Source organism: Thunnus albacares, chromosome 1 (assembly GCF_914725855.1).
Source record: "Thunnus albacares chromosome 1, fThuAlb1.1, whole genome shotgun sequence".
Lineage (NCBI taxonomy): Eukaryota > Metazoa > Chordata > Actinopteri > Scombriformes > Scombridae > Thunnus > Thunnus albacares.
The window spans coordinates 2,081,912-2,096,339 of record NC_058106.1 but is presented as its reverse complement, the minus strand read 5'-3'; the positions used below and the strand labels follow the sequence as shown (position 1 = coordinate 2,096,339).

At 39.1% G+C, this 14,428-nt stretch overlaps 1 protein-coding gene across 2 annotated transcripts in view; it reads right to left on the bottom strand.

Moving 5' to 3' along the window:
• arnt2 (aryl-hydrocarbon receptor nuclear translocator 2) overlaps positions 1–14,428 on the bottom strand; it is a 97,151-nt gene that overhangs the window by 26,085 nt on the left and 56,638 nt on the right. For both annotated transcript variants that reach the window (XM_044347479.1, XM_044347559.1), the window contains one exon: positions 10,784–10,935. In XM_044347479.1, the coding sequence (XP_044203414.1) occupies positions 10,784–10,935 (152 nt within the window). The remainder of the gene's footprint in view (positions 1–10,783; positions 10,936–14,428) is intronic.

The window sequence follows — 14,428 nt, the reverse complement described above, 5'->3', positions numbered from 1 at the left end:
CAGCTACTTTTGGACCACTGATGACCCTGATAAAAAGGGATAGGATCATAATCTTTTTTTTTTCTTTAAGATTGAAGGATAAAACAATGGACATGCTTATTATTCCTTTTTCTCCCTCTCTCTCTCTTCGTTTCCCTTCCAATGTATATATCAGTAGATTGGAATACACAATGTGGGTAAGTCATTCATACAGGTGACTTTACTTTGCTTTATTAGCTTTGATTTCTAAATGTTTAATTAGATGATTATGAATGAGTACACTGGATCAGAAAATCCCTGGGAATCCCAGAGAATAATGTTTTTTTCTTAGACTTCTCACAGCTGCATTCTGTTCCTACTTATCCTGTATGTTTTGAATATGTAACCAGTGCTTACAAAAATGGGGACTGCTGTTGCGTTACTATCTATCCATGCATTATTTGTACTAAGGAGGAGTGCAAATACGCGCTTGTGTTCTTTCAGGGTGTTTTTCAACTCCCACAGTTCAGGGAAGGGGGTTGGCTGGGGAGGGAATGTGAGGGCAGGAATAAAGAAAGAATTCTCTCTTTATGCATTTATACATCTATGTATGTTAGTTACAATTTTCTTAACTGTTTTATGAAAACCTCATGTCAGTGCAGTATAGTCAAACCTAAACTCAATGCTAGGAACGCTCTTTACCAAACCAATCCATGGCGATCTCACAACAAGTTCTCTGTGGAAGAAATACCTAAAATTTAAATACACTTAAAACCACTTTTGATGACTACCTGGACTATCCTGGAATATTAATGGCACACATAACCCAGTGAAGAGGAAACAAATATTCACTTATCTAAAGAGAAACAGGACAGACATGTTTTCTGCAAGAAACACATTAGAACACTAAAGAACATGAGAAATTAGGATATTCTTCAATTCCTTTAGCACGAGCTCCAGGGGTGTCTGCATCCTTATAAACAAACACTTTCCTTTTATATCAGAAAAAGTAGAACGTGACCCAGGTGGGAGATTTATATTGGTAATGGGTAAATTATTATCAGAAGTCATCACCCTTGTTAATGTCTACACCCCAAATTATGATGACTTAAACTTTTTCCAGTCTTTATTCTTAAAACTAAGTGAAGCAGAAGGGGAAATAATTATAGCAGGCGATCTTAACTTGACGCTAAACCCTAGGATGGATCGCTCGATAAAAACTAAGTGATAAAAAATTATTTCTAGAGACTAATTCTGAGGCTTGCGGATGAATGTACACTAATCTGAGACTGCCCCATCACCCTCTATCCTCTGGGAATCTCTGAAGGCTGAGGGGACGATAATATCCTTCTCTAGCCACATGAAAAAAGAATCTTGTAAAAATCTGGAACTACTAGAGGCAGAAATAACAAGCTTGGAAAAGGAACACTTTAAAACAAGATCAGAGGGTTTATACAAGACACTCTTAAGAAAACGTAACCAATACAATATATCAAACACTTACAAAACAGAGAAAGCACTCCCTAGCTCTAGATAGAGATATTATGAATTGGGGGACAGGGGGAATAAATTATTAACTTGGCAGCTGAAAAGATATCTAAAGTAAAAAAAAACAGATACGACTACCATGTGCAACCCAAAGATGTTTTCAAAAGTTTTACAAGAATTTATACTCATCAGAATGTGCGAACACTGCAGATAAATGTGAGATACTCCTATCTTCCTTGAATATACCAAAATTACCTGAACTAGATAAGGCTCTCCTGGGACAGCTGCTATTCAGAAATGAAATTTTAAAAGCTCTTATGTCTCTTGAGTCTGGAAAAGCCCCTGGGTTAGACTGATTTACACCTGAATTCTATAAAAAAATCCAGCATCATTTAATGAACCCTTTAATGGATATGTACCTTATTCAACTGACAACAAGACATTGCCCCCAACACCTCAAGAAGCCTTGATTACACTAATTTGCAAGCTGGACGAAAACCCCTAACTTATGGGTTTCTACCGCCCTGTTTCTCTGCTTTCAGTGGAAAGTAAATTCTTTGCCAATGCAATAGTGATGAGGCTAGAAAAATACCTTCCTTCACTCATTTGTAAGGATCAGACCAGCTTTATAAAAAATAGAGCTTCAATGAATAATCTGAGGCGCCTTTTCTACATAATATCAGAGGCTGGAAGTTCAAATGATACTCCTATAATTGGTTTGACCGTGTTGAGTGGTGTTATATGTTTAAAGTCCTGGAACATTTCAATTTCGGTAAATACTTTATTAACTGCATAGGGCTTTTATATAATAAACCTAGAGCTAGAGTGAGTACTAATGCAATCGTATCAAGCCCCTTCGCTATTGGACATAGTACAAAACAAGGGTGCCCCCTATCCCCCCTGATTTTTGCTCTCATCCTGGAACCACTAGCTCAACAAATTAGAGAGGAATCAAACATGATGGGAATCTTAATTGGAAGTACTACACACTTACTTAAAGCTACTACTTAAAACCTTAATGAACCTGATTGACAATTTTAATAGTTTCTCAGGTTACAAAATTAATTGGACTAAAAGTGAGCTCTTCCCAATAACTAAACCAGGGCTATCTACACTGATAACCTACCCACCCTTTCAGGTCAAACCCAAGATTAAATACTTAGGAATCATGACAGACAGTAACCTTAACAACTTGAATAAATTCAATTACCTACCCCTATCACAAAAAATTGAGAAAGACTTGTTAAGATGGACAACCCTTCCTTTAAGCCGTATAGGCAGAGTAAACGTCATCAAAAGTCTACTCCCTAGACTTTTGTACCTATTTCAATCACTACCAACTGATATTCCACAATCCTTCTTTCACAAATGCAATTAAGTAGTGGGGAAATTTATCTGGAGCAACGTCTCAAAGATCAACTCCGTGTTTACCAGTAGAGAGATGAGGACAAGGTCTCTCAGATATACAATTATATTACTGGGCTGCCCAATTAAGACCATTATTTTATTGGTTAATAAATGCTGCAGCTTGTCAAGACAAAGAAAAGTCACATCTGTTTTCCCAACCGCTGTAAAAAGCGAAGGGGGTTAGCTCCGAAGTTAGCAACAATGGGTTGCTAACTCCCCCCTGCCAGGCCAAACCGCTCAACCTGGGGGAAATACTGTACACTGCATGTGTTTCGTGAATTGTAGACTGTATGCTGTAACACAGGTTAAATGGAATGCACTACTTGGTTATGCCAAATATGATTTGGCATAACCAATTTTCAAGATGTGCTGTATAACTAAGTAGAACTCATTATTCTTATTTTAATTCTCATTTAATTTTAACTTCTTTTTTGTACACAATGTGAAATGCTCAATAAAAACAATGTTCAAATTTTTTTTACATTGATTAAAATCCCCAAGGACAAATTTGGGTGCATCCAGGAAGACTGAATCTAGTCTGTGTGTTATGTCAGCCATCAGCTGAGCAGCAGCTGTTGCATTGGTTCGCGGATGAATGTACACTAATCTGTAGAACAGCTGTTGAAATTCACGAGGCAGGTAAAAGGGGTGGGGTGAGATTGTCAACAGTTCAATATCTACAGAACATATCTTCTCTCTGACCACTACGGTATTACAGTACCTTTGGTTGACATAAAAACACACTCCTCCTCCTGGACTTTTCCTGGTAATCTCCGGTGACCGGTCCAGACAAATTGGACTTCCAAACTCACTTATAGTCAGGTCCTCGTCCCGGTCTGTTTTGCTGAGCCATGTCTCAGTGAAGGTAAGAAGACACTTAGCTTTTATTTCACTTTTAAATTTGGCCCAAGCCTCCAGCTCATCTATCTTGTTTCTGATGCACTGCATATTAAACAGCAGGATTGCTGGAAGTGGCGGAAGCCTGTGGCGGTTGTCTAGCCTGAGATTCTTGAGTCTCCAGCGTAGACCTCCTCTTCTTCCTCTTTTCCAATTATTTGTCTTTTTATCCGGTCTACACAGCTCAGCTGGGATACTCGCCGTCGAAGTCTGTAAGGACTCTCGCGGATATGACCTTCCACACCGTGGCAGGAAGAAGGGCCCAGAGGCAGCGTTGTCACACAAAAGAATGCAAAAAACTGTGCAAATGTTCCCACAGTCCACATCACTGAATCACTGCCAAGTTCTCTCACATACAAACGTTAAAAACTGGTTAAAAGAACTGCTAAAATCTGGTAAACATAAAATTAAAGGAATAGGTAGACTGCTAGGTTGCACACTGTGAAGCGCCCCACCAGCCAAATCCTTTCATAGTATGTGGGTCTGGATCCAGAGTCAGCTCCAAAATTTCCAATTCACCACAGTTCCACAGTGCAGTAAACACAGACACTCAGCATCACATGACCTTGAGGAAAAATATTCAGAGATTTTTTTTTCTTTCCATGTTTGCTACAACAGGTTTAAGGCTGACGAAAAAGCAACACTGTATTCATAAAGCTTCATATTTCACATCATATGGCTGTAGCACTGCTAGAATGGCAGTGGTGCATGTGTGTGTGTGTGCCTGAGTGTGTGAAGGTATGAGTTAATTTGCTTATGTGTGTACACTCTCAATTCTTCCAATATGTACATAGATGTGATTTGACAGAAAGCAGTGAAGGCAGAGAAGCTTGCTGCCACAGTAGGAAGTTACAGGCTCATTACTCAGGCTCCCCCTCATATTCACCACAGCAAACTGAGCTGGAAATTTGTTTCTGGAAAGGCTTACTTTATAGTTAGAGATGTCACAATAATTTTGCCAGTTGCTGCTGAAGAGTGCTGTGATCAGCTGCTGCACAGAGATAAAATGGACGAAGCATTGGACACATACGCAGCACCATTTATCACTGATTCCAAGCTTTCAAATCAACAGCTAGCCATTTGCCATTTAACTGATAAGATTGGCCAGGTGTATTAGAGGAAACTGTCCCATTTGGCAACTAGATTGTGCAATTACTGACAAAGACAAGAAATAAAATGGACTAGACATTTCCTCTGACTATACAACAACAGGCAGTTAAAGTGACAATTGTGCCAGCAACCTTAGTGCAGTGTGACCAATGGAAACGCATTTTAATGGATCACTGTTAGTTGATTGGCTTACATTTTACTGAAAGTGACTGCTGAGGCTGGTCTGGTCTTTTGTGGTGCCTGTTTTTTTCAGTTTCAAATGGGTTGGATTTGGTGGGCAGACTGCATGTAAGTAGAGGACACTTACACCACTGAGATGAGTATTTTCCTAACATGCACCACCATGGTTACATACAGATGGTCAATGTATGTGCACACTGAGCTGCTCATGCACACATTCAACATACAGTTCATCAATATGCACTGTAAGGCAAATGATTACTGTGCTCTCACTTGAATATCACTTATACACAGAGGAGAGACAACACTAGGGATGGGAATCGAGAACCGGTTCCAGTTGAGAACCGGTTCTAAATTATCCAATCCATTGGAATCGTATGCCTCCAAGTTTATCAGTTCCTTTTACAAATGCCCAGCCATGTGATGTTGATGGAAAGGAATAGGCGGAACTCAACTGTGAGGGCAGCTCAGCCTCCAGTCTGTCTACAGCACACATGCTAGAGTTATCTTTGGCTATCTTGTAATTCATCTTCAAAAAAGGCAGGGGTTGCAAACAATTTTTTGATTTAATGAGTAAATAATTACCTTTGCAAGATGAACGTGAAGTATACTGTGAAGTTTCTATGCCGTCACTTAGAGACTAATGTTAGCAGAGCAGAGCAGCGATCATCAGTAACAAATGAGACCACCGGCCAACACACACTGCTGCATTAAACAGCCTAAACTAACTCTGAGGTGAGAAAAAGAAAAGAGAACAGAAAATAAGAAGAAAATAACTCCGTGCTCAGTTTGTTTCACCTCAAAAACCCTGCACCCACTCAGCGCCTTGGACGATGATGGCTGTCCCTGGAGCTAACGGTGCAGCAGAGAGGCTGCTCTCCACTGCTGGAGACATGATGTTAATAACACAGTGGAGCATTCCGCCTCCCCTCATTTTGTTTTTTCTCATACACAGAAGACTGTAAGATTCTTTCAAATTCATGAATGTTTCATATATTCATCAGCATGCAAGGTTATTGATAAACAGTGGACATAATAATACAGTTGCGTTAACACTGAAACCCTGTGTAGGCCTACTTTTTTCCACACAGAAAACTCACCAGAAATCGATAAGGGAATCGATAAAGAATTGGACCGATAAGCAGAATTGATAATGGAATTGGTATCAATAAAATCTTAACAATTCCCATCCCTAGACAACACACAGGTATTCACCATGCTGTGAGGAGCTAAAAAAAGGCATCTGTTTCTGCTCTCTGTGGTATTCTGCTAAATGAGATCCTTTTTTTTCCAGAGCCCTCATAAATCAAACATATATTCTGTTAATACTTTGCCTCAGTCTGAGGGAGGTGATTCATGCATGTCACACACATGCATACACACGCAAGTGACTGATTGCTATTAGCTGTATGTTTACACAGGTAATTGGTTGACCTCACAGCGATATTAAACTCATGGTGATGGCTGCAAGGACAGCTGGGGAGGGATAGCACATGAAATGTTACCATGTGGAGACTGAGGGACACTGACAAAGACACTGACTACATGTACCTGATGAAAGCAGTCTGTTTGCTGTTCTTGGATAAGGCTGTGTCTGTCTACTCAAAGTATGAACTATTCCCTGCCTTAGCTGAAGCCCAATGAGAAAATCAACAGTGACACCACTGCCCCCTACTGTCTGACACCTCTGCATGCCACTGGGTATAGAATCTCATGTACTATCACCACATTGTAATTCATTGTAGGCATCTAAGAGATAAGGACAATCGGACAATCGTATGTTTGGGTTTAAAATCCCTGCCAACTGGAAGTGAAGAGGTACATGCACAGAAAAGTCACTGTATATTATTTCAATTGTATACAAAATATACTACATGCAGACATTTTGAGAAGTTTATTTCATACTATAGTCCATCTTTTGTGTATGTTTATTTCTATACATGTTTATGTAGATTTATTTATTACATTATTTTACATAGAACTACTAATGAGATCAAAGTGAATGTTTTTTTCCTATAAGGTCATCAAATCCACAATATCAAGTTTATTTTCCTTTTGGGGACAAATTAAGTAATTGATGGGACAAGTGTTTGTGGTTGTCACCCAGCCCTAGTCATAAAACAGTGACTAAAGTGTCTAAGACATTTATACAATGTGACTGAGGCAGTGACTTTGTCTGCTGCCTTTTGTTTATATGAAGTTTTATAACTAAGTTTCTTTATCCCTTTGTCTCAGTTTTCACATCCCTCCCTCCCAAAACCATTTCTAACCTTCTCTCTCCTTTGTTTGAACACAGGAACCACCGGGGCCAGTTGCTTGAAGAGATGGCTTCCCCACTCAAGAGTCTCGACCCCCAAGTTCCCTCCTCTCCCTTCTCACTGACAGCACCGGTGTATAGCCATATACCTCCGTTCATCTATCCTCAACCCTGACTCTCACCCTCATCCCTTCATTCCTCACCCTATATCCCTCATCCCTTCATCCCTCACCCCATATCCCTCATCCTTCCATCCCTCACCCTATATCCATCATCCCTCCACCCCTCATCCCTTCATCCCTCGACCCCCATTCCTTTGTTGGTGCAACTTGCATTTTGGAGCTGAGTTGTGGGGCCTGAGATTCCACATCCAACAAGGCACAGGACTCACCAAGATCAAACCAGACTGAGGACTGGGACTTTGATTTAACACCATGTTAACAATATGGAAATCAATGAAAGTAGGTAAATATTATCCCTATTGCCTTGAACATTCTTGGGACAGACACTGCTTCTTTTCAAAGGTCTGGACAGAGTCAGTATTATTCTTGACTAGCTAAAGCATCAGAGTGTTGATACTGAGAATAGAGGGAGGTGAGAAATGTGAGTTGCTGACATCACAGGTCAAATCACAGCATGAGGATATGAATTACGGCTACATCGCTACATCTGGCTGTTTCAGAAGCAGAGTGCTTTGTCTGTACCTTGCTGCAAGGCAGCCAGATTGACTTGCTGTTGATTTGGTCATTTTTGTGCTTCTAGCATTGGTAACTAGGCTATGTAGTTAAATGGTTCATCCCACAGAATAGCTTATTTTCTGCCAGGCAGTATGGTGGCTGAGAAAGGCTGTGAGGTCAACTGCAGGACCACAATACTAAAAGAATATGATGGCCTTTCCCTTCTGCTACCATCTTCTACCATAATCAGGAACTCTGAAAGCTTTAGCTCCTTTCATACTCAGAAACCACCAACCTATTCTTGTTTATTTTTTGTGCCATAAAATCACATAGTATATTAGCAGCACAAGACACAATAGAAAACATTCTGTGTAAAGACCATAGGAGTTTATTTTGTTGCTGTTATGCTGAGTCAAAACTACTACTGATTTATTGACTAAATGATAGATTCAGCACCCTTTAACAGCAGACATCAAAGAAAAGTCATCATCATGCGGTGTATATGATGGAGGTTCCATCTACCACTGGGCTGTTTTTCCTGGTAGGTCTAGTCTAGGCCCTTTAGTCCAATGAATGGATATCTTAATGCCACAGAATACAATTATATATTAGATAACAACGTGCTTCCAACTTTATGTTAAAAGTTTGTGTTTGTCCATTTCCTGTTTCAACATGACAATTCCCCTGTGCAAAAAGCCAGCTCCATAAAGAAATGCTGTAAAAGAACTTGACTGGCCTATACAGAGCCCTGACCTCAGCCTCATCCAACACCTGAATCGGAACACCTACTGGAAGCCAGGCCTTATCACCTAACATCAGCAACTGCCTTCACTCATGCAGCCGGATTCATTCTATCTAGATGAATTACTGTTCTGTAAATATGTTTAAAAGGCATAATCTGTTATCCAAATGTAAACTGAAGGCATCCCCACTAACTAAAAGTCAAAGAATAAGATTAAAACATGCTATAAAAGGAATTAATGCAGGTACTAACACAACACAACTATATTTAAGTAAGTTTTTATTTATGTAAAAGCAATAATAAATGTGTTCTGAGTTTGACACACCAGAGAAAATGTGTAATTAACCACCCAGCCAAATTTGAATGATTAAAAAAGTTTCCAAGTATGTAAAATTAAGTTTCAAAATCATGGAAAAATAAGCAGTATTCTCTGCTTTGAAATGCTGGGGGTGCTTCTGCTGAAGGTGCTGAAAGCACGGCCCAACTGAACAGCCTCTGAGTTAACAACGCTCATACCAAACTCCTGTATAGAAATACACAATTTAAAATAGGCCTTGTTTGTAGGTTTAGGCAAGCAACATGGATGATATTTTAAAAATAAATAATGTTAAGAGCCACTGTTCGTCGGTATGTTACATTTTCAGTTCGGTGGGGCGGTGTCATGCTAGTTGCCCCTCTACATCATGGATCCACCATTTCAGGCCCACATAAAAAATCCTGAACACAGAAATGGTGAAAAACAGCTTAACACTCTAACTCCACAATTCAGTACTACATAGTTCAGTCTTTTCACATGTTTTTAATAATTATTTTCTAACATGTATATTGTGTTTAGAAAGAAACAGACTTTAACATGTTTTTTGTTAAGCTGTTAAAAGGTTGTTGACCTCTGTAACTGTTGTAAACACAGCACTAAAATTGACAGATACACAAAATGCTGATTCATCATTCATCTGACTGATTTATTTGTAAGTCAAACTGTTGTCTTGGTTTAAAATTAATTGCCCATAAGTGAGTTTTGTTATTTTGTTATGTTACAAACATTGATCTATATGATGGACCATATAGACAGTGTGAGAATTGAGATTTGATTTTAAGATAGAGACTGACTGGTTCATCTATGATGCATAAAGCCTATGATTATTTATGTGTTGTAAATAAATATTGCTAATATTTGAATAAATAGTTAATATTCATTTACAAAAAAATAAATATTGTTCATATATATATATATATATTTTTTTTTTTAATATTTAAGTAAATATTGTTAATATTTATTTACCTAATTCATGTGCAATTGTTTCATTTCAGCTGTAGTGTAGAGAAATACACCCATGCGTCTATGACGACACTGTCAACACCACATATCCATGATGAATTAGTAGTTTCAGGGGGCCTACAACCCCCCTAGAAAAACACTGTCAATCATCATTATTAAACATCAGAAGGATGATCAATGATTAGAGCTCATATTGAAACAAACTTAACAAAGTGCCTCACAATTCAGGATCAAATGAAAAGATCATTAACAAGGATAGTAAAATTCATAAATTGAATCATTTATATGTTGACACTGTTTGGATGTTTTCAGCAGTTTTTTTCGTCTGAATTCTGCGTTCGCAAACAAAATGAAAAAAGTAAATTAAAGTAATTTTCACCCGGACAAGTGACTTTTGTGCCTGGACGAGTGAAAGGTAAATTTACTTGTTTGAAGGACAAATGCCTCAAAAAGTTAATGTCGAGCCTGGTGTGTGTGTGGTCCAGGTATTCCTCATGTTGTGGGGACGTAAATCTGTTTACACAGTCATGTTATGGGGGCTCACCTCCCTTATGGGGACAAAAAGTAAGTACCCTTAACATAAATCATTAACTTTAAGGTGAAGACTTGGTTTAAAGTTCAGGTAAGTTTAGGGTTATGTTAAAGTTAGGGTAAGGGTTAGGGTTAGACATGTGGTGGTTATAGTTAATGTTAGGATAAGTCTCCAAGAAATGAATATAAGGCAGTGTAATGTCCTCTGAAGTTATGGAAACACGACTGTGCGTGTGTGTGTGTGTTTGGGAACTTACTTGACGTTAGTGTTGGTGCAGATGATGTACTCTATCTCATCAGAGTAGGGGTTCTGGAAGGTGAAGCTGCTGGTTCGGATCAGCATCCACTCCCTGTTCTTCATACGGAAACGGTACATCACCGACAGAACCTGACCCTTCAACTTCACCACCTGCAGAAAGACGAAACCCACTGACTAATATTGTTGTTTTGAAGACCTCACAATAATCCACCTGGGTCTGAAGGTGAAAGGAGTACTGAAGAACTACAGAGGTAATAGCTTTAAATCATTTTCATCCCATTCCGATTTCCTTCAATTTTGTAGTTGTAATTTCCAGTTTGTTCAGTTGTTTTGCCAGGAGAGTGACACATTCAGACAGACACGTTATCGAGTCTACATTAAACCATTTTGAAAGGGCAGTCTTCTCTGAGCAAAGAACAAAGTGAGAACTCACCAACCACTGAGCCATTTATTGCAATTCAGTTTTACAACTTGTTGACAAACCAGTTTCATCTGGGTAGAGTGTAAGGAGTGTAATTTGCGGCTTTTTGAGGAGTCATTTCGGTTACACTGGTTTCTCAGTTTTGAGTTGAGCTGTCTTATAGTGGTGGTTTCTGGTGGATTTTGTGTTCTCTGTGGCGGGCTGCTGGTACCACTAATATACACTGGATCTTACTCCTCTGAGCGAATCACACTGCTTACTGTCAGTCTGAGTAATGAAAGCACTGCATTCAGCCCCAGTGTGAAACGGATCTAAAATGACTGTGAAATAAACTGCCAAGGAAGGCTGGGTCAGCTGATCACAGATATGGAGAACTTTTCAGTCCACACGGAGGGCAGAGAAGAGAACAGATGAAGAGGGGGGGGGGGGGGGGGGGGGGAGGAAGAGGAAATGAAAATGTTCCGCTAAAGTTCAGCTATGAACAATAAGGTTGGAATGATGCTGTTTTGACAATAAATAGGGCAGCTGCTGGGGTCTCTGACTACAAACAGATAATCAGGTCAAATTAACCAGATAATTACATTAAATAAACAAGATAACCATATTGAATTAACCAGATAACCAGACCAAATTAACAAGATAACCAGATCAAATTAACCAGATTAAACAAACTAGACAACCAGATCAAACTAACCACATAATCAGAACAAATTAACATTAAAGCTGCAAGCAGCGTTGGTCTGGACCTCGCACTCTAGCCTGTCAGGATCAGATCATTTTGCTTTTCAAAAATGAGGGATATTTCTTACAAGTGTGGTGTGCTTTTATTTTGAAAGTTTGATTGACATGTGTACTGTCAGGTGTGTAGAGACAATAACTAATTGCAGCTGGAGACAGAAAAATAGCCTGCTTCCACATAGTTTTAGATACAGACTTCATTTGAACTTTAAATGAGTCACGAGACTTTGACCTACAAATCTTGATTTTACATGTTTTTTCTATCTTTTATTGTTTTTGAGATATTAGAGTGTGAGTTTTAAAGTCTTTTCTTGCTTCTCCTGTGATTTTATAATGAGTGTGTATTGCGAAATGTTTCAGAGCACTGAGGGAGTGACATCACTAGGAGCAGTTGGAGAGGAGGATTTTAGAGTACGCTTCTTGTGAAATCTCCTCATAAATCCCATGACTTTGGCCAAATCTTAAATTAAAAATCATATTTTAATAGGAAATTTCATGGCGAATCCATTGATACAGGTTTAAAAGTGGTCAGACTTATAGTTTAGACGTCAGAAGCCTCTGTTTGACACAGAGTTCATGCTTCCCCATTGTTTCACATTGTAAGGGTGATGTGGCACTGCAACTTTGAGGGCTTATAAAATCCAAACCGTTCGAGTTATTAAAAAGATTTTAACAACTTTTTTTCAGCATAGTGTCATAAGTCACCTATATAAGTTTGAAGCCAATACCATTAACGCCCTCAGAGGAGATAGCGTTTGTTCGGGGGCCAAAATTGGGGCAAAGTCTTATTTTTTAAAGGCTAATTGCAGACTTCCTGTTGGATTCAGGTCAGGGCTTTCAGTGTATGATTTGTAGGTCTTGATGATACGAATAATTGAGTTTTAGGTTTGATCTCTCCATGACATTCCTACGGGCCGTGGCGGCCATTTTAGTTACATAGGTGGCGCTAGAGAGCACATTTTGGCACTTTGGGGGTTTATTTTTACATTTTATCAAATTTTGCACCAGGCCTGTTGTGCGTGCCAAATTTGGTTTTTGAGCATGTTTAGGGGGTCAAATTTAGGTCTGAAGTGGCGTAATAATAAAGAAAGAAAGAAAGAAAGAAACACATGAAAAACAACAGGGTCCTCGCCCTTAGGCCTTTTGGGCTCAGCCCCTAAAAATAACCAGATTAAATAGATAGGTAAAACTGTGTGTTCTATATGTGCTTCTTTGACAATTGTAAGGCATTCTAGTCAAACTGTGTCTAGTCAAACTAGGACTACACTGTCAGTCTTTAACAGGAGCACCCAGGGACATGAAGATAAAGAGACAAAACAGAAGAAGTACAGAAGTGTTTTAAGTCCTGTCCTTCACATATGGCTGTACAGTCAGTAAAAGTGTATGTGGCTCTGTGTTACTGAATGTTAATGTTGTATGTTAAATGGATTAAGCATGGAGGATTGAGACACAAATGTTCTTTAAAATACTTTTCTTTAAATACAAGTTGTGAGTCAAGAATTGCTGTTGACCTACTTATGATTAGAATCCACTCTACTGTTGATTGAAAAGGCTAAATATTTGCAGTCATATGCAAACGGCATAATCAGTGAACCCAGTCAGGTCAGTCATTCAGCCAGGCAGCTCTCCCGTCAGTCAAACCAAACTAAGACATGCTTGTCTACTAAGAGATAAGCCAAATGAGTAATATAAGTGTTGATGGATTATGTGTGCGTGTGCATGAGCTGGATGAGAGCCAGGGGTTTCCACGATGAGCAGCATGATATGTCAGAGAAGGAAAAACATTCCTGATGTTGTTGAGAATGACGAGAAGTTTTATTAAAGCCCACGAGGTGAATACCTGACCTCTCTTTTCCTGGATGGATCTATCTCTATTGCACTCATCAATCACTATAAACTTTCCTAATATACGTTAGGAAATGATATACGATATCATGGTCAGAGTAGTCTTGTTATAGCCTACATTTATTTGTAAACAGTGAAATGTTTCACACATCTCTATAGGTTGTTGGTAGCATTATCTGAAGTTTCTCACATATACCTTTCTCAGTGTTTCTGTGACTTCCAGTTCCTGAAGAGTGAAATGTTTCATCAAAGTCTTTTTCAATAGAGCCCCATGGTGTTTTGTATAAGGCAGCGTTCAGACTAACATTAGCTGTGTGAAAAAAGCACAGACTGTATATAAAGATGGATGTAGCGAGATGTGACATCACCCATTGGTTTGCATTGGAGCTGGTTTGTAGCCCAGAGTTGTAGCTCATGGTTGGCACCACTGAAAGAGGTTTTCCTCACTGTAATCATTCCTCCTGTTCATACTGGCTATCAAAAGATCCCCTTCAAATGTGCTTTCAATGGAAGTGATGGAGGCCAAAATCCTCAGTGTGTCCACACAGTCATTTAGTGCAAAAATGCATGTTCAAGTTTATCTGAAGCTTATATGAGGCTTCAGCAGTCTGAGTTAGTCATATCAAGTGGATATCTGAC